The 24,669-nt window shown below is 43.0% G+C and overlaps 1 protein-coding gene across 29 annotated transcripts in view; it reads left to right on the top strand.

The window, feature by feature from the left end:
- RBFOX1 (RNA binding fox-1 homolog 1) overlaps positions 1-24,669 on the top strand; it is a 1,463,300-nt gene that overhangs the window by 1,366,591 nt on the left and 72,040 nt on the right. For 22 of the 29 annotated variants that reach the window (XM_059693106.1, XM_059693095.1, XM_059693102.1 and 19 more), the window contains one exon: positions 12,008-12,088. The exons of the other annotated variants lie outside the window; for them this stretch is intronic. In XM_059693106.1, coding sequence (XP_059549089.1) covers positions 12,008-12,088 — 81 coding nt within the window. The remainder of the gene's footprint in view (positions 1-12,007; positions 12,089-24,669) is intronic. 29 annotated transcript variants of the gene reach the window in all.

A 24,669-nucleotide genomic window follows, 5' to 3' on the forward strand; every position in this document is an offset into this window, starting at 1 on the left:
GGGAAAGGGGGAGTCCTTTCCCCCAGAATTTGGCAGGGCAGTCAAGGATGCAGACAAGGAAAGCAGCTCAGTGTGTCACAAACGATGATACTGAAAGAGAACAACCCCTTGCAGTAGCAGTCAGAGGGGTGGCACAAATAGGGATTTTAAGGATAAGAGTTAGCAGGGTAAGATCATTGTAGAGCAAGCATGTCAAACTCAAAGGCTAAGATTTAAGTGAATATGGGCCACAAAAAAACCCAAAAGCTTCAGTTTTCACAGAAACGTAGGTTTATTTTGATAGAGACATGCTGAATACAAAGGGCTGAAATAAAGGAGTAACCGTTAACATAAAATAATAGAACATTTTAATAAAAATTAATATTTTTTCTTGAACATTAACTTATCAGACACTGAATAACTGCAAAAATTAATAAGCGCAAGCAAATAAACCTATTTTTCTTGTTCTCTGAAAGCGAAATCTTTCCTGTTGCGCTCACCAAACAAATCAGTACAAAAATAATGACGTGGCAATCAGCTGTTAAAATATCCGCTGCTTGTATTAGTGGAGAGAAATGGTGCGCCTGTGCGTAAGGTGTGTAAGGGAAATGAATGCAACATGATTATAGTCATCAGTCATTAGCGAACATTGTAGTTTGTTATTAATAATATGTATGACAGGATATTGTAAAAATTAAGATATGAAATATTTTTATTAAAACGTTTCTTACATAGCGTGATATTGGCTGGGCCGCAAAAATATTCATTGTGGGCCACGAGTCTGACATGCTTGTTGTAGAGGTAAGTAAAGAGGGGTTGGTAGAGCCTACAGGAATTTCTCAACCTTTATCTACAGAATCCACTGAGAAATGTTAAACAAACAAATCAAAACAAATGCAGGTACTTACTTGACTTTCACCTGAGATAAAGATTTCTGAGGCAAAATCAGGTTTACCCCAAAGGCTAAGAAGGACTGATCTGCTGAGATCAGAGAGGACCTTCTAGAGCAGGGGTTCTCAACCTGTGGGTTGCGACCCCTTTTGGGGGTCGAATGACCCTTTCACAGGGGTCGCCTAAGACCATCGGAAAACACATATATAAGTACATATTGTTTTTGTGATGAATCACTATGCTTTAATTATGTTCAATTTGTAACAGTGAAATTGGGGGTCACCACAACATGAGGAACTGTATTAAAGGGTCGTGGCCTTAGGAAGGTTGAGAACCACTGCTCTAGAGAAAAGCTGCAGAAGACCTGATGATGTCATACACAGGAATCTGGGTTCTAGAATTTATCCTTTGAGTCTCAGGCAACCATTGAAAGCTCTGATAAAAACATAAAAAAATAAACAAGCAAAACACTTGGTATGAGGTAGCACCCACATCTACCTTTGAAGCAAATAATAGTCTTATCCTGAGAACAGATTCCTAACATGTAGGTCAGGCCCTGAGGGCTGGAAAAGGTAACTGCTCACCAGTTCCAGAGATTGGCATCTTCACAGACCCCAGGATGACTGGGCTGCTGCCCAACCCCAAGACTATCATAATTATTTGTTTCCTGGTTCTATCTAAATCTTTTCCTAGGAAAGTGAATTCCCAGAGATTTTTTTTTTAAAATGAGGTGATTTTTTTTCTTTATATTTTAACTGGTGTTGCCATTCTATTACTATTTTGTTTTAAAGGTTTGTGGGGTGTTTTTTTATTGTTGTTGCTTCTCACTTTCAGAGTTCTTTTCAAAATGTATAGTTCACTATTATTGGCCCAAGATTGAGTTGTTGTGTAAATAGACAAATTGGCCAAATATTGTTTAACACCCTGTATGGTAATTACATGTAGATACTCATTCCCCAAGCATATAATAAAGCTCTCCTGTTAGCTTTTTAAAACATAGTGTTGAAGAATCAACAAGCAAGTGGCAAAACCTCCTTAGGTTACATTGATGACAGTTAATGCATTTCCAGAACTACTATGCAACTGTTACAACCCATTACAGTCGAATATTGGTTTATGAAAAATTAATAAAGCCAGTGAAAAATGGAACCCAGCATCGGCATTTGCTATTTACACCCAAAGAATCAGCCAGTATTAATTTCGCCGTATGCTACATTCTAATGAGTTTTTCATTAAAATGTATACCATTATGGAAACTAAACAAGGATTATTCAAAGAATAATGCCAAAGGCTGTTATTTTTTTTTTGAGAGATTAAGTTAGTTAATGGGTTATGCATTTAAATCTGATGCAAAGGTTAATTGATGTACGCTTATCATTGTGTGCAACCCAATATTTTAAAAATGTGAACACCCCAATATCATTGATATTTCCCCTGGAAAAAAATATGAGTCTGTGTTTTCTAGTGTTTGTTTCACACCATAGGGTATTATAAAGATGGAAACTCTATTACTTCTCTGTCATTTTTGAAAATAATTTTCACTAGTTGAAATTTTCTATTTGCTTTCAGCCCATAGGATGTGTGTGTGTGTGTGTGTGTGTGTGTGTGTGTCTCATATTTAAAGGAATGTATCTAATTACTCTTAGAGAGACTCAAAGTTGAAGTATAGTTTCTACTTTCACCAGAGGAGTGAAGTCAGTGACAGAAACCTAATCTGGAACAGGAAGGGAGGTCAAAATGAATCTCTGCCCCCATTCCACAAATACATCCAGTTCCTCCAAAAATAAAGTCTTATCATAGTTCATGAAATACAAGATGGGGCACATGGGGAGGCTCTCCAGAAGGTTTTTGGACTCTGTGATCATCTTAGAGACTCTTGTCCCTAAAAAAATGAGAGAGAAACATTGAGGCGGGACATCTAGGGTTTTGCAGAAATCTGTAAACTCCATTGAACTCTACTGATTGCAGCTAAAGCACAGCTACTATGTTTTCCTCCTGAGCAGAGAGGCAACCTAAAATGTCTTTAGGAGCAGGCTGTGAGACCAGTAAGTGACACACACAGTCAGGGGGACATGTCTCAATTATAGGAAGGAGTGGCTTCTCCCCATCACCCTGAGGGGCCGTACCAGGCAGGAACATTGACCCAAACCCATGTGGCCCTATATTCTGATTCCTAGAAAAGAAGCCAGATTCTGACTTGTAACAGTAAACCTTTTACATTTAAAGACATGTAATTATTTTCCAATCTTAAAATGTTTTCCATTAATTCTGTTATCTTTAGCATTATGTTAGTGGTCAAAGAAAACAGTACACTAGTCATCAATTTGCTACTTTTTCTTTAAAGGAACAAGGAAACAAATAAGTATCCCAAAGTGCCATATTTTGAAATTCCAAATAATAATAATTATTTCTATTATTATTACTATTATTATTATGATTATTATTACTGAGGTCACTTACTGTTGGTCTACTACTTGCCAAACCCTTTCATATGACAGTTCTAATCCTTTAACAGTATTTGATAAAGTAGATATTTGTGTCCCTATTCACAGATGTGAAAATGAGGTTCAGGAATGTTAGATGCCTTGCCCGAGGTCAAAGAAATAGTGACTGAGGCTGGAAAAAAACAAAAACAAAAAAACTAAGGTTAAAAGTTTCTAAAGCCCATACTTTTCCTGTTGTTGTTTTTTTCAGACATTAAGAGTTCACTATTTCTCCTCTCTGTCTTCCCTGCCTCCGTGTCTTAGTTCTATTTTGCAAGTAGGATTTTCTCATCTGTAGGAGATACTTCCTTGCCAGAGGCTTCCTTGGTTGGATTTAAAATCCTATCACAGATTCGTAAAGACGATCAGGAGGTTCTGCCTAACATTTTTATCCCAGAAGAGTCAGGTGTTTTCAGCCAGAATGCCACTGCAGAATCCTTAGCCACGGTTTAGCTAAAACGGGATTAACGGAGATATCATTCCAACATTGATAAGGACGTTTGATCAACTCAGGACCAAGCATCACCACTAATAAGCTTTATGAGAGAGCCTGAACTTTAGAATCAGGCAAAGCTGGCTCAGATTTCAGCTTCATCTCATCTTTTCCTCTCTCTCAGCCTTCCTTTTCTTGTGCATATAATAAGAAATATATATATCTTAACCATGTAGAGCATATGTGGTCAAGTACCGAAAACTCAGTGGCATCTTACAGGTCACTCTCATTAGCACTGGCTGTACTCGAGGTTGATTATGTAGTTCCCACCAGTTTAGTATTTTAGCCGCCAGGGCAGAATCGCAGGCCCCACCCTAGCTAGACCTACTAGGTAAGATTCAGCATTTTAAAACGGTCCCCAGGGGGGTTGAGTGCACATTAATTAGAATTTGAGGAGCAAGACTCAACCTTGTGAATCTATTGGCACCCATCATGCTGAAGGCCACATCCCTTAAAAAATAAAACTTAGCTTCATTGTTTTTGTTGTGGCTGAGTGCTAGCCTTCCATAAATACCATGTAGACCAAGTGTCCTCATGGTTCATTGTCTTGAATAACAATACATGAAAAAGACATTTTGGGCAAGTATTGAAAAGGAATATGTCTTAACATTTTTTGGTTATTTGTTATTAACAAAAATGAAATAAAATTAAAATTTTGGAAAGTATTAATAAAATGATACCCTCTAAAGCAGCGGTTCTCAACCTGTGGGTCGCGACCCCTTTGGTGGTTGAATGACCCTTTCACAGGGGTCGCCTAAGACCATCCTGCATATCAGATATTTACATTATGATTCATAGCGTTAGCAAAATTACAGTTATGAAGTAGCAATGAAAATAATTTTATGGTTGGGGTCACAACATGAGGAACTGTATTTAAAGGGCCAGAAAATTGAGAACCACTGCAAAGTATTTCATGACGGCTTCCTGTGAGGGGCTAATGCTGTCTTGAGAGACAGTTACTATTAGTACTTTTCCAAGCAGGAAAGTGGCACTGGAACAGGAATCAGAGAGCCTTCTCTGTGAAGATAAATATTTTAGCTGTTGTGGGCTGAACGAAGGTCTCTGTTGCAAGTATTCAACTCTGTCTCACAGCATCAAAGCAGCCATAAAAAAAACATGTAAATGAATGAGGGTGACTCTGTTCCACTAAAACTTTGTTTCTAAGTACTGAAATTTGAATTTCATTTGATGTTTTTCACTTGTCATCAAATCTTATTTTCCTATTGATTTTTCTCTCATCATATAAAAATGTAAAGACCAGCCCAGCTGGGGTGGCTCAGTGGCTGATCATTGACCTATGAACCAGGATGCCATAGTTTGATGCCAGGTCAGGGCATGTGCCCAGGTTGCAAGGCTCAATCCCCACTGTGGGGCGTGCACAAGGCAGCCAATCAATTATTCTCTCTCATCATTCATGTTTCTATCTCCCCTTCTCCTTGCCTCTTTGAAATCAATACAAATATATTAAACATAAAATAAATAACAATGTAAAGACCTTTCTCAGCTCATAGGCCATACAAAAATAGTTAGTAGGCCAGATTTGGCCAAAAAGCAGCAGCCTGCCTCCACGTGATTTAGAAGATGGGTCTTAAATTAATGGGTCCAGGATTCTGGTTGCTTTCATTTGCACTCAGGATTGCAAGATTTCTATTTTCATGACCTTGGGCGAGATCCTCCAACTCCCTATGCCTCAGTAGCCTGTCCATTAATTGGGTGTAATAATAGCACCTGTCTTACAGGTTGTTAAGCGGAGGAGATAATCCAAGTTAAACGTTGAATAGGTTTGCCTGGCACTTACCAGGTATTCAGGGGGTAATTATTGTAATTGCTACTGATAATGTTAATTATCATATTGAGTCAATTGAATATTTTTTTGTGAAAGCCTCTATTAGCCTAAATCTTAGAGGCAGGAGAATAAGAGAACAGTTTGCGTGAAACGTTACATTTTTAAACAATAAATAATCAGGAAGAAAGTTGCACAAAGGTTCTTTGTCGCATTCTTTTGTGCAATCTGAAATTATGCCAAAAGAAAAAGTGAAAAGAAAAGAAATATTTAATAATATATATATTTTTAATAGTATAAAAACCAGAACTTACAAAATAAATGGGAATGAAAGATTATTTCCACTACACACAGATTCATCTCAGGACACCTTTAAAGATGAAATCTCCCTAGTACAATTAAAAACATGATTTATAAGAATTAAATACACACACATTTTTCTGCAACATCTGTGCCTAAATGGAAATACCCTTTTAGTTAGAACTCCACCCTAACCCTTCGGAGCAGCTCATCTTTCAGGCGTGTAAAACAGCATTAGGTATCAGCTGTGAAAATATTCTTACACGATTAGCTCAACGCTAGTCTATGTTCAAAAGTGCACACGTGCAAAGGCATGTTCAACCCATCCTGGGGTTGGATAAGTCTGTCAGCTGCAAGCAGTCACTCCCACCGGCAGGGACCGCATGCCAGCCTCCCAGGCCTCCACACCTGACAGAAGTTTGATGCTTCCTCAGAGAAAGCTTTGTAACAGCCCCTGCATTCACTCGCCCTTTGGGACTTTCCAAGTGGCTCTACAGAGTCACGAGGCTAAGGCTTTAGGAACGCTGGGCCCCAGCAGGGCTCTGTTTTCAAGTGGCCCCTGGATGAGCACAAGGTAGATGTTTATGGAGGTACAGACAGCACGTGACACACACACAACCCTACGTAGTGGGTGCGCTAGAAGGCCCATCCGCCCTTAGCTACTTTATAAAGTTTTGTTGGTGTTATCTCTCTCTCTCTCTCTCTCTCTCTCTCTCTCTCTCTCTCTCTCTCTCTTTCTCTCTCTCTGTTTGGTTGGTTGTTTGTTTGTTTTTTACATTTTAATAGAGTTAAGTGTATCCTTCTCCAAATTTCCTAGCCCATCTTAGCCTTGGAGCTACTGAAGTGACTTGGACACTCCCAGTTGCCAGGCTGTTGGGATGTAACCTTTGACTTCTCTTTTTAATCCAGAGATTGTAGGCAGGGTCTAGCCATTCCTCCTGGGGCCGACCTAGAACTCTGCCTGTCAGATGCTGATATGGAAAGGGCTGACTGCAAAACCGCCTTTCTTTTCTTCCTTCCCCTGTTCCAGTCTAATTTGATTTCTTGACAGTGTAAATGGCTGCCTATCAGAAATTCCTTAGTTTCTCTCCTCAGTGGCTCCCTGCCTCTTAGGTCCCGGGGCCCGTGGGACAGGAGAACGAGTAAGACACGATTCCCGACTTCTGGGCATTTGTAGCGTTCCTGGGAAAGACATTCATTAAAGAGGTGATTACAACACAATCTGGGAAAGCAGAGGAAGGAAGCGGAACCTGGCCAGGTAGAGGCACATAGACCCAGGTTCTAGGAGCAGAAGCCAGAGCCGGGTTTAGAGGGAATGACCAGGAGGTCATGAGACTCTCCCAATTGCATGGAGGGTATTGAAAACTGACCCTGTGGTTTTAAGTGCAAATTACTGAAATGTCCTCCTGGATATATTTTTGCTGCAAGTATGTTATTTTTACTTTGAAATGTGGGTACCCAAAGAAACTTCAGATCTTATTTTAGAAGTGATTTTTGACCAGGGGTGCACAGAGGGGGCAGGGGAGGGCTTCTGGGAAGCAGCAGCCCCTGCAAGGGCATGCAGGTGTGAGGCCAGACCTTGGCTCCTGTTGCTCTGAGCCCATTTTCCTCACCGAAGGGTTGGCACTAGAATTAAAAGTTTAGACTCTTTCTCCGTCCTGCCTGTGATGGGAATCCCCCTTCCAGGCTTCTCCCTGCCCCTCCAGGGGAGTCTCCAGGTGAGAAAGGGTTGGGCTGACTCATTGGAGACATGGACCCTGCCTCACCCTCTCCCAACTGGAGGACTGCAAGTCTTCCCCGAGAGTGCCCTTGTGGACATCTTGCCAGAATTTGAGATGCTGATGATCATGGTAGTAGGAGTGACCGAGGTGACAGGCCTTGCAAAAGGCTCTAGTTATTCCGAGATTGTGGTCTGTCACACAGAGTCCCTTCCCTGCCTGTTGCAGATAGCCATCAACTTTCTAGCAAACGGGTGACCAGGCTGCCCAGGCGTCATGTGAAGCTGGATGGCTCAATCTAAAAAGAGCTAGAAAAGAGGAAAGAAATGAATCCCAGAGATACAGTTTGTAACTATGTGTGAACTTCAGGCATGCAAATCCCCAGCTATCAGAAAGGGACAGAAGAAGGCACACACAAGGAAGCTTGGTTGGACAGAGCACTATTTTTAGCAAAATGAAATAAAATAAAAATAGAAAAGGTCCTTAAAAACATATGTTAACTTAAAATTAAGAAAGACTTTTCAAAGTGAGGGGCAGCAAGGGGTTATTTGACATCGATAGGAATAGCTGTTTGGGAATCATTAATTCATGCAGAAGCCCAAATAGTGTACTGATTAGGAGATGGAGGCGATGGGCATTTATGAGAAAGGGAAGGGGACGGACTACATCAATGGAAGGAAGGCATTCTATTGGTGCAGATGAGCTAACATAGTGATGCTGATTCTGAACAATGCTTTATTTTTCCAGCCCAGTAGTCCTCAGTGCAGTAGTGATAGGAACCTAGAAGAGGTTACAATTAAATAAATCCTAGGGACTCAGAAGAGAGGAGGTGACTTTTAAACTACACAGAAGGGAGAGGGGAAGGCATCTTTCTTCAAATTGAACCATATGAAATTGCCAACATGCAACCCTATTGACCATAAAAGCAAAAGGTCGATTTCTGATGGTTTATCTTAACAATAAGAGCAGGACCAGCATGCAGACTGCATCCCTTTCACCGACTCTGATTGAATGGTGGTAACTGCCCAGAAGCTATGTTGAGAATGATTCCAAGGATTCCAGGGCAACAGGAAAGAATAATATTGGAATTGTTCAGTGGTCTGTCCCGACTAAGGAATGGGTCTAAATTAAACATACTTGCCATACTTAAATGATAAGAAGCTTTAGAAACAAAATCACAGAAGTCTTAGGCTGTCCTCCTGGGTGTAGGCAGGCCCCGGTAGTCAGAGGTGGGTGAGCTGTACTGGGGATGACGGGGGTGTGGGTGGAAGACTCACTTCTGGAGACTCCTTAGATGGCTGTATCACAACTTGCTTTGGGCGACCTTGTAAACACCCCCTGATACTACTGCTTGTACCCCACTATCTATTCCACTTGCTTAAACATACACCACCCGCGCCCCCACCCCAGAGAAATGCACGGAGGTTACAGTGTATTCCTCCACTGCTTTGCTTTTGCTTAATTCAAAGCTTTCTTTTAAGAAAAGGTCACAGTGTACTGAGAGAACACACAATAAGTACTTTGCAAATTAAATTGGAGGATGTTTTTAGGTAACATCACAACCAAGTCCTGTGACAGTGGACATTTCGTTTTACAAAGGTCAAAATCATTGCATAAAGGATTTTTTTTTAACTACTTAGAGAGCATCCAAAGAAGCTATTTCAGAGCAGTTTCTCAGGACCCACAGCATAAGAAAGCGAGGAAAGCGTCATTACGCCCTGCCAGGATTCAGCCTTATAGAGGGAATCTGTGTCGTGTCTCATTGGCACCCCTACATTGCACTGGGGTTATTGAAAATCAGTCCATGATTCTAACTTTGAAATACTAAAATGCCCTTCTGCATATATATTTGCTACAATTACATTATTTTCCTTTTGAAACCTATATACCCCAAGACATTTCAGATCTCATTTTAATAGTGGTTCTTTCTAAAAAATATATATGTATTTTTTTATTGATTTCAGAGAGGAAAGGAGAGGGAGAGAGAGAGAGAAACATCAGGGATGAGAGAGAATCATCTAACAGCTGCCTCCTGTACACCCTCTTACTGGGGATTGAGCCTGCAACCAGGGCATGTGCCCTGGCTGGGCATTGAACTATGACTTCCTGGTTCATAGGTTGATGTTCAACCACTGAGCCAAACTGGTGGGCTTAATGGAGGTTCTTAACCAGGGGTGCCCGGGAAAGTCTCGTGGAAGAACTTTCTCCTGCCCCACCTCCCCTAGCCCCACTCTAGAAGGTTCTGATTTAGTAGCTCTCTCTCGATCCCATGGAAACATTAGCTTCTCTCCAAGAGTTCTAGCAATGAGCCAAAGGAGTCTCACTGGAAAAGCAGGGTGGGGGTTAGGGCCTGTCTTTTCTGCTGGGTGTCCTACCTCCTGTTGGTTGATTTTAGACCCCGAATCCCATGGTCTGGTGTTCAGTTCATTTGTGGTTCATCCCCATCACAGACCAGCCTCCTGACAGAACTGGAAATACCCACTGCGGAGAAAGTAGGTCATGTGAAGGCTCATAAGTTACAATAAACTGTTCTCACCTACAGTAGGAAGAAGAAAGCACTGTCAGTTTAACAAAGGTTGATTATGACTCAGGCCCATCCAGACTCTTAATACACTGGCTACCAAGGGAAGGTCGGTGAATTCCACTCTTACATGTGGGCTTTTAGGGAGGAGGCGGTGGGGGGCTCTCCTCCAGCTATAAGCCCAGGACCCCAAGGCAAGCAGGAGAGGGACTAGGGGACATTCCTTCAGACAGAACTTCCTCCCAGGGGCTACTTCTCCTCCTCACACATTGGATGGACTGGGCCCACCTGGTGTTGGGGGAGGGAGAGATGAGTCAGGAATGTTAATAGAACTTTGTGGAACCTGAAAATAATGTACAAAATCCAGAGAGACACCAGGATCAGGGGAGAAGTGGAATTTGGGGACGGCCCCTCAGTGTCCTCCTGCGATCCCTCTGTTTTGCTTGGCACCTGAGGGACGGGGGAATAGAGGTGAGGAGACCACCTTTGGAGTTGTGTCTGCGCTTGTACATCAGGAAAGATTACTGTCTCTTAATGGCGTCCTGTGGCAGCCCCTCTCTATTTGGTGAAGCCCCATTCACTCTGGAAGTTTTAAGTACACTTGTGTTGAACGTGGGTAAGATGCAAAAAGGTTATAGAATGTCTCCCTCATCACCCGAGGGCAGGCCTCCAAGGGTCCAGGTGAGTTCCAGGGTCCCTGAGACTCAGGCTTCCTTTCTTAGGGGATTGCTTTCCTAGGATGGTGGGAGAATACAGAGACCAGTGGAGGTGCTGACCTTGACCGGATAGGGAAGTGTATTCCCGTCGTCAGGAATGGGCGGCAAGCTCCTCAAACGTCTCCCTCCCATTTTGCAAAGCCTCGGAGTTTGAGCAGCAGTAGGAGAGCAGACTTGATACCCCGAAGAGCCCTGGCCCTGGTTATCCTTGGCGGGGGTGGTTGAGCAAAACATGGCCTAGACTGAGAGATATCTCAGGAGTCCAGAGTTCTTCCCGCTATAAGCTTCCTCTTTGCAAGGATGAGTGGGGTCCTTTGCTGTAAATCGGGGGGCAAGTCCTCGCTGCAGTGCCGCTGTGGGCAGTCTTCAGGGGCAGTGACACAGCCTCTCCCATTGGGGAATGGGAGCTTTAGGGGAGACGCAGGAGATGCAGAAGTCCTACATGGTCTCACCCCGAGTCCACGGCGGGGTCAGGATGGGTCACGGGAACAGCGAAAGTTGCATTTGTTTCTTCCCTATCTTACTTGTGCTCTTCCTCAGAAGAACTGATTTGGACTTAAGTGTGGGTGGTGGGGGAGGAACACTTTTCTGTAAACATAGCAACACTCATGCTTGCCATTTGCTGAGTAATGATTCTGAGCCAGCCCCTGTGCTGGGCACGTCTCCGTCATACGACTCACCACCCCTCCTGCAGGTAGGTATATTCACCCCGTTTTCCAGATGGGACTCCCAAGGCACAGAGAGGTACAGTCACTCACCATGATCACACAGCCAAGTAGAGTCTGAGTCAGGCTTGCTATCTCGTTCTCCCTGAAATTTCCACACTCCCCTTTGAGCATGGCATGCTGCTTCCGTTATGGACCTGAAGCTGGGGTCCTGGGCCAGCCAGGCTCCTCTACGCCCACCCCGTGGGGAAAGGAATGACATGTGCTTGGTGGGCTGGGGGCGGGCCTCCCTGGCTCCCTCTGGCTAAGGCAGGGGCTGCTGTGGGGGTCCCGTCACACGCTCTGGGGTGTGGCTATGTTTTCATTTGCCTGCCTTTCTCGTTTGCGTTGCCGTGATCTCTCAGGTGTAGTGTGCCTGTTCCCAAACCAGATACCATCTATCTCTCTCTCTTTCGTAGGCACGGTGCTGTTGTGCCAGGCAAACCAGGAGGGATCTTCCATGTACAGTGCCCCCAGTTCACTTGTATATACTTCCGCAAGTAAGCCCATGTTGTGGCTCCTTTTTTTGTTTTGTGACATAACTCTGAGTCCAGTCACCTTCCCTGCCATGTAAGTCCCCTTCCCCTCCCTCCGCACCGCCCTCCCGCGTGGCCCCCTCCAGGTGAATTTGATTTCCGTGAGCATGTCTCTGTTTCCCGTTGCCTTAGCATCCAATCCCTCTGCTCATTATGTCTGAATCCTCACGTCCCAGACGTCCCAGCCATTCTTTGTGCAGACCTGTCAGGACTGGGTCCAATGGATGGGACATGGGGTATTGGGGTCGGGGAGGGGAAGGGAAGGAGGAAAGAACCTACAGCTCATTGCCTGCCTCCTACCACAGCTTTGTAAATTCATAGGAGAAATATTGAATTAAAACATTCAGGCCATTCAACTGGCACCCTAGCCTAGCAGAGGTGCTAGGTCAGTCCTCTTGAACGGAATTTCCTCACTGTGGGCAATATGAGTAGCCTGGGCTAGTGACTTGTTTGCAAGGCTGTTCTATCCTTGGCTATGTGATTCCATTGAGGAAGAGGAGGAGGAGGAGAAGAGAAAAGAATGTGGTTGCCCCCCCCCCCCATTTAACTAGGGGAAACAACAAGTTAAAGGTTCTTTAATAGATGTAAGTATTCCCATCAAGGACTAGGGGGAGGAAACCAAAATAACAAGGGAAGCCAGATCACAATGTTGAGGTGGAAAACAAGGGTTGCTCTGCCTGGGGTGGATGCTCTGAAGCAGGGGTCCTCAAACTACGGCCCACAGGCCACATGCAAATACAAATATTGTATTTGTTCCCGTTTTGTTTTTTTACTTCAAAATAAGATATGTGCAGTGTGCATAGGAATTTGTTCCAAGTTTGTTTTTTTTTAACTATACTCCGGCCCTCCAACGGTCTGAGGGACAGTGAACTGGCCCCCTGTTTAAAAAGTTTGAGGACCCCTGCAATGGCCACACCCTCTCTCAATTCACAGAGCAGGACCTAAAGTGCTCCTGGATCCCACATGGTTCCCAGCCCCTCCTCAGTCTCTAGCCACAGTGTGACCTTGTCATCTATTTCATACTGTGTGTGTACACCCTATGCAATTCCTATACCTGCCCAAGCAGGTCCTCACTGGGATCCATGCTCAGAAGTGAGTCTGAGACCATGGGGAGGTGGGATGCTTCTGAGACGGGCTAGAGAGGGGGTGGGAGAGAGCGGAGGACGCAGGCTCATGATGATTAGAGGATGAGAGACAGGAGAAGCCTGACTACCTGCCAAGACAGAGCATCTCAATTCCCAAAGGCTGAGATAAACCCACCTCTTCATTGTGGGGCAACAGTGAGAAGCAGTGACAGGGACCCCAAAACATGATCACGAGAAACATGAGGGTCCCTGAAGGCTTCAGGTCATGTGGGCCGCCAAGGGCTTCTCCCAACCAGAGCATAATCTTCAATGGCAGCTTTGACATTCATGAAATGCAAGGTCTCCGAGAAGCTAGCCATACCAGCCAGATGTGGCTCTTCCCGAATTTATGAAAAGTGCCCCATTTGGGCCAGTGCAGATGCCCGTGCATACACATCGTAGATGAGAATGCTACTGTACATTTTCACATGCTCAGCCTTGTTTTTGATCCTCACAAAATCTGCACCAGGTAGGTTTTGTAATGTTTGCTTTACAGCCTAGGAAATGGGGGGCACAGAGAAGTGGGGTGATTCACTCAGGACCACCCAGCCAGTATAGGGTAGATTTGTTTCTTAAACCTGGGGAAATTAATCTTCTGGCCCCATTTTGCTCTAAATCTCATCATCATCCCACTATACAGATCCCTCCCTCATCTCTATACACACTATTTCTGAAGGAGAGTTGGGCCGAATTCCAGAGGGTTACTTAGTTTTTTCTTTAAGACAGTTGTCCTATGGGACCATCTGGGAGGAAACTGCCTATCTCCTCACTGTCCAGTGAGTGTGCTCCTGGGACCGAGACACTGACTTTTTCATTTTACTTAATTTCAATTAGTGTTACTCTAATTAGCCTTGCGAGGCTAATGGCCACCACATTGGACAGTGTGGCTTTCTATAATCATAGGCTGTATTTATATTTCCGTTTTCTTTTCAGAAGGGCACGAAATGAATCAAGCTTTAAAAAGGCTGGTTTTAATTGGTACAGCCATTCTAGATCGACTCAGGGAAAGTGTGTGTGATTGTGTCAAACACAGAACGAGGCCACAGTTCTCCATATTTATTTAAATTTTTAATTGTTTTTATTGTTGACAGTATTACAGATGTCCCCTGTGTCCCCCTTTTTGCCTCCCCCCTCCACCCAGCCTCTGCCCCACCTCAGGCCCTCACTACACTATTATCTGTGCCCATGGGCTATACGCATATGCATACAAGTTCATTGATTAATCTCTTCTAGGCTCCCACTCCCCTGCCCTCTGAGATCTGTCAGTCTGTTCCATGCATCCGTGCCTTTGGACCTGTTCTGTCTGTCATTTTATTTTGTTCATTAGATTCCACATATAAGTGAGAGCATGTGATACCTGTCTCCGTTCTCCATATTAAAATCAGTGCAACACATGGGAGATGAAATCATGTGATGCAGTGGTCAGCAAACTACAGCCAAGGGCCACATCCAGCCCACAGCCTGCTTTTGTAAGGCTTGTGAGCAAAGAATGAGTTTAGATTTTTTTAAAAAGCATTATCAAAACAAAACAAAAACAGAAATAATGGGAAAGAGACATAGGTTGCCCACAGAGCCTAAAATCTTGGTAATCTGACTCTTTATAAAAAAAAGTATTCTGAACTCTTGACTGCCGGGGTTCATGAGGGTTCATGGGGGTTCACGTCCCAGCATCAAGAAGGGTTCAGGAATCTGGAAAAGGCTGCGCGTAGATGACATAGGAATCCAGAGACTAATAAAGAGTCCGGAGATGAGATATAATTTTGAAAGGCATTGGGGGTCAGAGGACCTTCAGCTAAAGGAACTGAAGACTCCCTCCTTGTCTAGGACCCTTGCTTTTATTAACACAATTTGTCCTAAGGCAAGGTGAAGATAATACACTTCAAAGGGTAAGGTTTCAAAGGGTACAGAAGCATTGTCAGTTTGGGGAATTAGCCTCCAGCTGTTCAGGTGTTTGGCCAGTAGGAGGCAATAACATGTAGATTAAGATGCCCTTTAACTGCCTGGCAGCTGCAATCAGTTTCCTATTCAGGTTTGGGGAAATGCCTTTAGCCATTCCCAACAGGTGACTACATGTGTGACTCAACCCTGTTGAGTCCCCAAGTCTCATCAACCTTTTGATGAAACTCTTGAAATTATGACATGCTGGAATTGGTCTACGGCACTGACTTAATGGATCCATTTTATTATTGAAAATAGACAATGGGACTGTTGCTTCACTGTTTATAATACTTTTTTCTGAGTTTAAGAGGAAAGATTTATAATAATTATAGAAACTGTATGATGTGTGTGTACCCAACACCCTTCATTTTAAAATTGTATAATCAGTCATATTATCTACACATTTGTCATCCTATTATTTTCACTTATTATCCTGTCATGTGTACTTTATGCAAATATGTTAATGACCTCATAATAATCTGTTGTTTCATGATATTACATTTTAATCTATCCCCCCTCCATTTGGGGTACTTAGATTGATAGCAATTTTTCAAAAATAATAAGGAAAAGCAATGCCCTGGTATGTATTAGTATCAAAGACAACAACAATGACTAGCTAACCCTCCTAGCCCATAACAAAACAAAACAAAAGCTGGTTTCTTACCCCTCCAGTAATGGTATTTAGACTGACCAGCTCAGTTAGTGTTTTGTAAGGGCAGCCAACCTGAGACCTCCTCTTCTCCAGCTGGGTGGCTGGAGGGGCCTTCCATTATCTGTATCCTGAGGCTACGCATTGTTCCGGAGTGTAAAGATTATCCATTCCTCCCAAAGCACTTGGCTAAGACTTCCTTTCTCCCTCTTCTTCAAATCAGCAATGCCTTTTTGGGCCAGGCTGTTTGCAATTAGCTGTCTTCTTTGCAACATTTACTTGGGTTTCCTCTTCCAGATTAAGGTGTACATCCTGGTACAAAGTCACACCCCATTTTCACCAGACACAGTCACCTGAGATACCTCTCCTCTCTCCAGGTGTGACATACACCTGGGTAAGAGCCAGAGGCCTTGTCTCTGAGGTCTGAACAGTGTGGCCTCTTTTTCTCTAAGGATCCAGCCTTTTCCGCAGAAGCTGAGGCCCCCTCTCTTCTCAGCCATTATTGAGGATTCACCTGGTTTTTAGCTTGAAAGTGCATGCTCCTCGCTTTGGAGGAGCAGTTGTGCTCCTGGAAAAGGGGGAAATACATTGCACTTTTGTAAATTGTATCCTCTGTGTTCACTGGCCTCTGTGAGCACTCCTGAGTTTGTATTTGTTTCACGAATCTTTACCTGGCCTTAGATGCTTTAAACTTAAATTGTCCTGCTTTGTAGCGAAATAGCTCATCATCTGTAAATAACACCCTTAAATGCAGTAGGGGAGATGGTTTTTAAAGGAACCCTGCTGAATTAGTTAGTAATGAAAATAACTCTACTGAAGTTATCTGTTTTTTAAGATGCATTTTTGCATAATGGGTTTTCCCCCTTAAGTGAACCATCCTCATAGCACGACCCAGGACACGAAAGCATCCAGAGAAAGGTTCTCACGCAGGCGCTGTCAATACAGCCTAATCCCTAGAGCCTCCCATCTCATACGACTGACTCCAGTTTCTCCTCCTCATGCCCTTTAGCATAGTGTGAAACCCTAGTTCAAGTGTCATGGGACATCAAACATCCTCTTACATGCCCTCATAAACCACTCATTCCGAGTGTACAATGGGCCTACTTTCTATCAAACTTAAATAAAGTCAGAGCAAAACTCCAGAGAATAAGGGAAGATTATCTTGCCCCAAATGCAAAACATGTAGTATTAATATTGTTGTCTTAAGATATTAATTTTAATCAACTAAATTAAACTAATAAAATACTTTTAATCATTTTAAAACAACTTTTTAAAATTAATTTGAAAGAGGAACAGAGATATAGAGAGAGATTAATGGAGAGAAAAACTTTAATTAGCTACCTCCTGTATGTGTCCTGACCAGGGGTTGAACCTAAAACCTAGGTATGTGACCTGATGGAGAATCAAACCTGCAACTTTTTGGTGTACAGAATGACACACCAGCTGAGCCACCCGGCCAGGGCAATTTTAAAATAATATTAATTAATTGATTAATCATGTGTTTGCTTTGAGTAGCAAATAGTACAACCCCTAGACCAGTGGTCAGTAGGCCTTGCCTGTCCCAAGTGAAAGGCACCAGCCACATTAGCACTGTCTGCACACAATGAATTCATAATATAAACATGTCTCCAGGCCGAAGTAGAAGGTAAAGAACAAGTAGAAGGTAAAGAACATCTCACCTCTCTTCCAAGTTAAGGCATTACTCTGGTTTCTACTCTTTGAAACACGCAGCAGTAAATCATTGGTTCCATAAATATGAAAGCCCACCTCCAATAGGGATGGGCAAAGCCAGCAATCACTCACCCTCATTTCCATATGGAGTAGATGTTTCCAGAAGGAGGTAAATACTATCAGCTTTATTTTCTTTACCATTTTATGAATAGATTTTCAATGACAAAAGAGACATGGATGGGCTCACTATAATCGGGGAAACATGCCAATAAACCGAAACACACACGTATGGAATAACATGGTAAAATAGTCCCACTTTATTAAAAAACACAAATTCTTTTGAGTCATTCACATTGACTCCCTGATAAGTATCTTTCCACATGTTTTCATAATAATGCAAAGAAGGGCAGACTCGCATGCAAGGGGTAGTGGTAATAGTACAATTTAAACAGGGGGGCAGTATACACATACGAATCATGTTTCATTTCATTGCATAACACACATGGACCATCTCCTGTTAAGTCTTATGATAGTGTCATGCTGTTCCATGGCGTGGGTGGTCCGCAGTTTATTCAACCATTCTCTATCCATGGTAGTTCAAGCTCCTTTTTATACCACCCCACAAACATTTTTACATATACCCTGACACACCAGGGCTTTACATTTTACATCTAGTCTCCCAAACATGGGTCTGTTTGTTCCATCCAAACATTCTTGCCAGCACCTGCATATTTTGCTTTTTCTTTAATTTTGCAAATTGGATGGATGAAAAATAGCATCTCAGTTTGCTCCAGTGAGCATTTGCCTTTCTCCTAGTGAAGAGCATCATCCTTCAAAAATTTAATTGTCGTTTGGATGTTACCACGAGTGACTTTTCAGTACACATCTGCTCATTTCTCTCATGTGTTTACTCATTTATTTTAATTCACATTGAGAGATCATTATTCATCAGGGAGAATAACCTGAGTATAGGATAGATGTTGCCAATATCTATCCTATTTTGGTCATTTGGTTTTGCTTACATTCCAGCATATAGTCTTAATTATATAGGCAAATATATCTGTCTTTTCTTTTGTTACTACACCATAGTGCCAGCATGATCTGTTCTGGTAAGAATTCTTCCTGGCTGGTAGATGATGGCCTTCTCACTGTGTCTTCATATGACACTCTAAAGGCACTAATCCTTTCCTAAGGGCCCCATCCTTATGACCTTATCTAAACCTAATTACCTCCCATTTCTAAGTACTATCATAGTGGGATTTAAGGGTCAACACATGAATTTAGGGTTTGGAGAGTGAGCAGACTTTAGTCCATAGGAAACACCTTGACACAGAGGGGCCAGTTTCATTGTCAACGGCTCAGAAAAAAAAAAAAAAAAGCATTTTTCAGCAGCAATTTCTGTATGGTTCTACATGCTTATCAATGCAAACAAGTATTTTCACATAGTTACATGGAAGCCACCACTTTCAATCCATACGAAGACAAATCCTGAAATAAAAGGAAGATAACTGTTTATTCCTCCTAAATTTTCACCCCTGACAACAAGGAGGAAAAAAATCTGTTATCACAGACAAATGCTCAGAAACCTTAATGTTATCAAAATGCAAAATCATCTCCTCTATTCACTTTTATGAAACTCAAGGGCAAGTGGTAGTAGCATAGTTTTAATTGATATATTGATTGAAGATTGTATGGAAGTAATTGTGTGGAATTCATAAAACAATGATTTAAGTGGCAGAAACATACATAAATCAGGCCTGCATTTTCTGCATTTAGGTAATGGATAGAGCTTCCATTGGTTTCTGTAATTAAAGCAATGGCCTCTGTTAATTTATGGCTTCCTCTTTCTTCTGCCCAGTACAGAAAATGTCACTAGACTGAGTTCAATAATAGAAAGGGCACATCCAGGGCATTGTGTTACTGATACATCGGTTTAAAAAAAACCCACACATCTTCTTTTTCCCTCTTTCCAGTAACTCAGAGCTTCCTGGCAGCCTCGCAGAAAGGCTTTTCTAATAGTTTCTAGAGTAGAATCATCTGGGACTAGGTTGAGGAAAGTGAGGCACTCCCCTCAGACAAAATGTACAGAGGCTCCAGAAAGCTCAGTCATCAAGGTGAATAGTATATTAATCAATATTTCAAAATATTGACGTTTAATGGAAAAATTTCATGGAATAAATATCAACAGGTTTCCTAAAGATAGGATGATTATTATTAATTTTTATTTTGCCTTAGGATCCAATATGGCTCAGCATAGCACCTCTTTATCTAAAATTTAGAAATATATTTCTATTGATATACTTTAGAGAAGAGGGCAGGGAAGAGGGAGAGAGAAAGAGAAAAATGGATGTGAGAGCAGAACATGGATCTGCTGCCTCCTGTGACCTCAGGGATTGAGCCCACAATCCAGGCATGCCCCTGACCTGGAATTGAAACAGCAACCTTTTGGTGCACAGGACAGTGCCCAACCAACTGAGCCACACTGGCCAGGGCTCTTTATTTAAATTTGGATAGTCTGTTTCTCGTGAAATTGTTTACAATAATTTTATTTTTTTTATAATTGCACCGAACTATACTTTATCTTGATTACTTGTTATTTGGTGGTCCCTCATTTAAATTTTACACCCAAGGTGAGTGCCTAACTAATCTTACCCTAGTTCCAGGCCTGATATATAAAATAATAATAATAAATGGGTATTGAGAAGTTCCTATATGTTGAGCATTCTGCTAACCATGCATATGAACTTTCTCAGTTAATCCTCACAAGGTAACTATGAAATAGGTGTGATTATTCTGCCTCCTTTTACATGAGAAAATTTGAGGTCAGAGGGAGTAAGGAACTTTGCAGTGTCCCACAGCCAGATCAACGTGAACCCAGCCTAACAGAATTTCAAGACTTCCACCTTTCCTGGTCTCTAAATTTTCCCGCCAGTGGCTGCAAAACAGCAGTGCCACCTGCTCTGCTTCTGGAAACATCCACACAGGGGGTGGTCACGCAGAAACTAAGCAGCTGCCCAGCCTCTGTGCTCAGCCCCTGTTGTCCTTCTCATCCCTGGATTTCTGAAGAGGCCGTTCTTCCCCCGGCTGCTCTGCCTGGCCAGAGTTGGCAAAGTTGTTCTTTAAAGGGCCAGAGAGTAAATAGTTCCAGTCTTATGGACCATCTGGTCTCTTGAAACTCACCATAGACTATACATAAATGAATAGGTGTGGCTGTGCTTCCAATAAAACTTTATTTACAAAACTGTCTTCAAGCCAGATTTGGCCTATAGGTTACCAACCCCTTTGTCAGACCATCATTTAAAATGGGACATCTGGCCCTAACCGGTTTGGCTCAGTGGATAGAGCATCGGCCTGTGGACACAAGGGTCCCAGGTTCGATTCTGGTCAGGGGCATGTACCTTGATTGTGGGCACATCCCCAGTAGGGAGTGTACAGGAGGCAGCTGATCAATGCTTCTCTCTCATTGATGTTTCTAACTCTCTATCCCTCTCCCTTCCTCTCTATAAAAAAATCAATAAAATAAAAAAATAAAATGGGACATCTGTAAGACTTTCAGCAATAAAGATAAATAAATAAGTGGGCAGGGCACAAGGCAGCTGGCTCCCTGGGGGTGGAGATAAAAAAAGACTTCTTCTTTTTAATACATTTTTATTGATTTCAGAGAGGAAGGGAAAGGGAGAGAGATAGAAACATCAATGATGAGAGAGAATCATTGGCCAGCTGCCTCCTGCACCCCCCCCCCATTGGGGATCAAGCCTGCAACCCGGGCATGTGCCCTTGACCAGAATCAAACCCGACACCCTTCAATCTGCAGGCCTATGCTCTATCTACTGAGCCAAACCATCTAGGGCAAAGGAGACTTCTTTTCAATGTGCACCCTCATGCATTTTTGGCATTTTGAATTATTTTGTCACATTTTAAGACAAATAATGGAAGGTAAGCATGTAAAAGAACACGCTCTCCCTGGTACATATTCAATTAGAATGTAGACACAAATTCACTCTAGATACAAGTTCGACTGATGTAGTTTTGCTCTCACAATAAACAACAAACAGATCTGGCTGTGGAGGCTTTGTTGTGGTGCTGTTTTCCTGGGATGGATAGTGAGACTCTCTCCGCCCTCCCAGGACCCCTCACCCTCCACCCAGGCCTCTTCTGGTTCCTCCCGCACACTGCCCAATGCTGGCTCCCAGAGATGCTCAGGGGGATCCTTCTGATCCGGAATCAGCCAGTGCGTCATTCCTCCTGTGTCCATGACTCAGCATTATGGTGACAGCGTGTGCCCTCTGTCACTGCCTCTGAAACAAGTCCTTCCTCCTCACTCATCTGTCCTTTGATGGGGCAGGGGATTGAAAAGGCATCACTTTATTCAACCATTCAGGTTCTTTCCATATGCCAGGTACCATTCTATGCACTGTGACTGCTACATGAACATGGGATCCACAAGTTGACTCTATAGTGCCTACATTCTCATAGAGAAGATACATGATAGACAGATATATAAGGCTAAGATCTCAGAATTGCAAACACACTACTCCTAGGGATATTTGGGAGGTCTTTCCCAATAGGAGATTTACCCACTGCTAACACCTCCTGGTAGGTGAACTAAATATCACTGCCTTCCCCATCATTCCACACTATAGACAGATACACTTAGCTTTTGCAGTCCTAGTTCCCTCGTTGAATTCATGGAGTAAGAGATTTGGAGACACCTACCATGGGCCAAGCTCTGCCTGTCGCCCAATCATAGCACACACCTGATGGACCGAACAGGGGTTGTCCCCAGTTGTCAGCAGCCACTGCTGATGAAGGGACCCCGGGAACCATTCTTTCTCCATCGCCCGAGGACCATCCCCTCGCTTTGCTCCATCTGCCCTGCGCTCCCACGGCCCAGCACATCTCTCATTGATTAAGAGGTTACTTTTAAGAGTGTTTTTTTCCCCCCTAGTGATTCTGCCTGGACACCAGTTTTCAGAAGAGGTTCATTTGTATTTTCAGTACCCACTATTTCCAGCCCAACTGGGTTAGCTTCCTCATCGACATCCGTGTGGTTACTTTGGCTGAATAGTAATAATCCCATTACTTCTGCTTTGTCCTTTTTTTAAAAAAAAAATCCATTTCAGGAAAATTTAAAAAATCACTAGTAAGACACACTCCACCCTTAGTTTCTTCAAGGGAAGAATCTGCAGAGGAGCCACATCCCAGGCAGCTGCTCTCGGCTCTCCGGCGCTTTGGCTATTAATCTCCATGTGGAATGGTGGCTTGCTTCTTTTTCAGATGAGGGTCTCCCTTCTGCAAAAGACCGCCGATTGCAAAACCTGCCATCCCGCGGTATGCCCCCAAACATCTTATTTGTCTTGATATTTCTTTCACAGAAACACATATGACAGATAAGGAGTCACCAGAGGATGGTTTGCTTTGTGTCAGACAGATATTAAAACAATAAACCACGTTGTCCTGGGATTCCTGTGCACGCACAGCCAGCGAACAAGGCCAAGATGAGACGTTTCTGAAAGGCAGCGAGGCAGTTGTTCTGGGGGAATTCCCTGGAAACCCGAGTCCTGTGATCCCACTGACAGAAAGCACTTTTTAACGCTCGCTTTTCTTAGGAGGAGCCGCAGACTGCCTGGTGCAGCTCCCCCATTAAACTCCTCCACCATGCCCACCTTCCACCAGCCCCTGCCAGGGGCCAGAGGGAAATCCTTCAATGGGTTGAGAAGCTATGTTTTTTATGCGCTCATCTGCATGTCATTGGCTTTCTCAAACTAATGTGGATTTAAAATAGAAAAAAAGAAAACACCCACAAACCTCTATTCTGAGTTCAGAGCTCTGAACATGAACTTTGCAGGGGCCAAAGCTAAGACCTGATTGATTCCTGGAATAAAAGGGGAGCAGTTTGATACCATGGTGCAGGTGTGCATTCCCGGGACCTGGCTTTGCAGGTGGAGCCACGCCCTCTCATTGGCTGCAGGGCTGGGAGTGAGCATGTTAGGGGGGAAGTAAGAACATCCAATGACACTCATATAATTCAAGTGCTGGGGTGGGGACTCTTGGTGCTTCTTGCATAGAAAGGTGTCCAACTGCAGAGGTGGCCCCCTCCTCCCTTTGCCTTATTTCTCTTCAAAAGTGAATCTCCCTGCGCAGCGTGGAGATACATAACAGGGAAGCTGAGCTTGTCTCCCATCGAGGGAAAAGAGCCCGGCATAGTTCATTTAAACACGATCATTTAAACAGTTGCTTCACTAAGAACTCCAAAACCATCAATTTCTTAAATCATGTTTTCATTTATGTAAAGCTATTTTGTCGCTCCTGGAGAGCTTGTGGGGAGTGTGAACAAAATGCAGCTTTCAGGACCAAATAACACACCATGCATTTTAGATCTGTCTCCTGGGGTTTTGTTGGCATGTCATGTGGACTCCTGGTACGCCGTCACTTTTTATGGAAAAATAAACAAACAAAGATAAAAGAACCACCTCTATGGGCACACCTGCTCAAGGACATATATTATCCCCATCCTTGGTGAATGCTACAGGGATCTAAGCACCATTTCCCAAAGATCATTTTATTTATTTATTTTTAATTAGTTTTTTCAATTACAGTTGACAGTCAATATTATATTGGTTTTAGTTGTACAGCATAGTGGTTAGACATTCATATAACTTACAAAGGGAGCCACCCCCCCTCCCCCCCGCATAAGTCTAGTACCCACCTGACACCATAGATAGTTATTACAATATTGTCGACTGTATTGCCTAGGCCAGTGATGGCGAACCTATGACACGCGTGTCAGAGGTGACATGCGAACTCATTTTTTTGGTTGATTTTTTCTTTGTTAAATGGCATTTAAATATATAAAATAAATATCAAAAATATAAATCTTTGTTTTACTATGGTTGCAAATATCAAAAAGTTTCTACACGTGACATGGCACCAGAGTTAAGTTAGGGTTTTTCAAAATGCTGACACACCGAGCTCAAAAGGTTCGCCATCACTGGCCTATGCTGTACTCTGCATACTCATGGCTGTTTTTATAACTGCAAATTTGTACATCTTAATCCCTTCATCTTTTTTCACCCAGCCTCTAAATCCTCTTCCATCTGGCAGCCATCAGTTTGTTCTCTGTATCTATGAGTCTATTTCTGTTCTGTTTGCTTATTTTACGG

The sequence above is a fragment of the Myotis daubentonii genome, chromosome 4, assembly GCF_963259705.1.
Source record: "Myotis daubentonii chromosome 4, mMyoDau2.1, whole genome shotgun sequence".
Lineage (NCBI taxonomy): Eukaryota > Metazoa > Chordata > Mammalia > Chiroptera > Vespertilionidae > Myotis > Myotis daubentonii.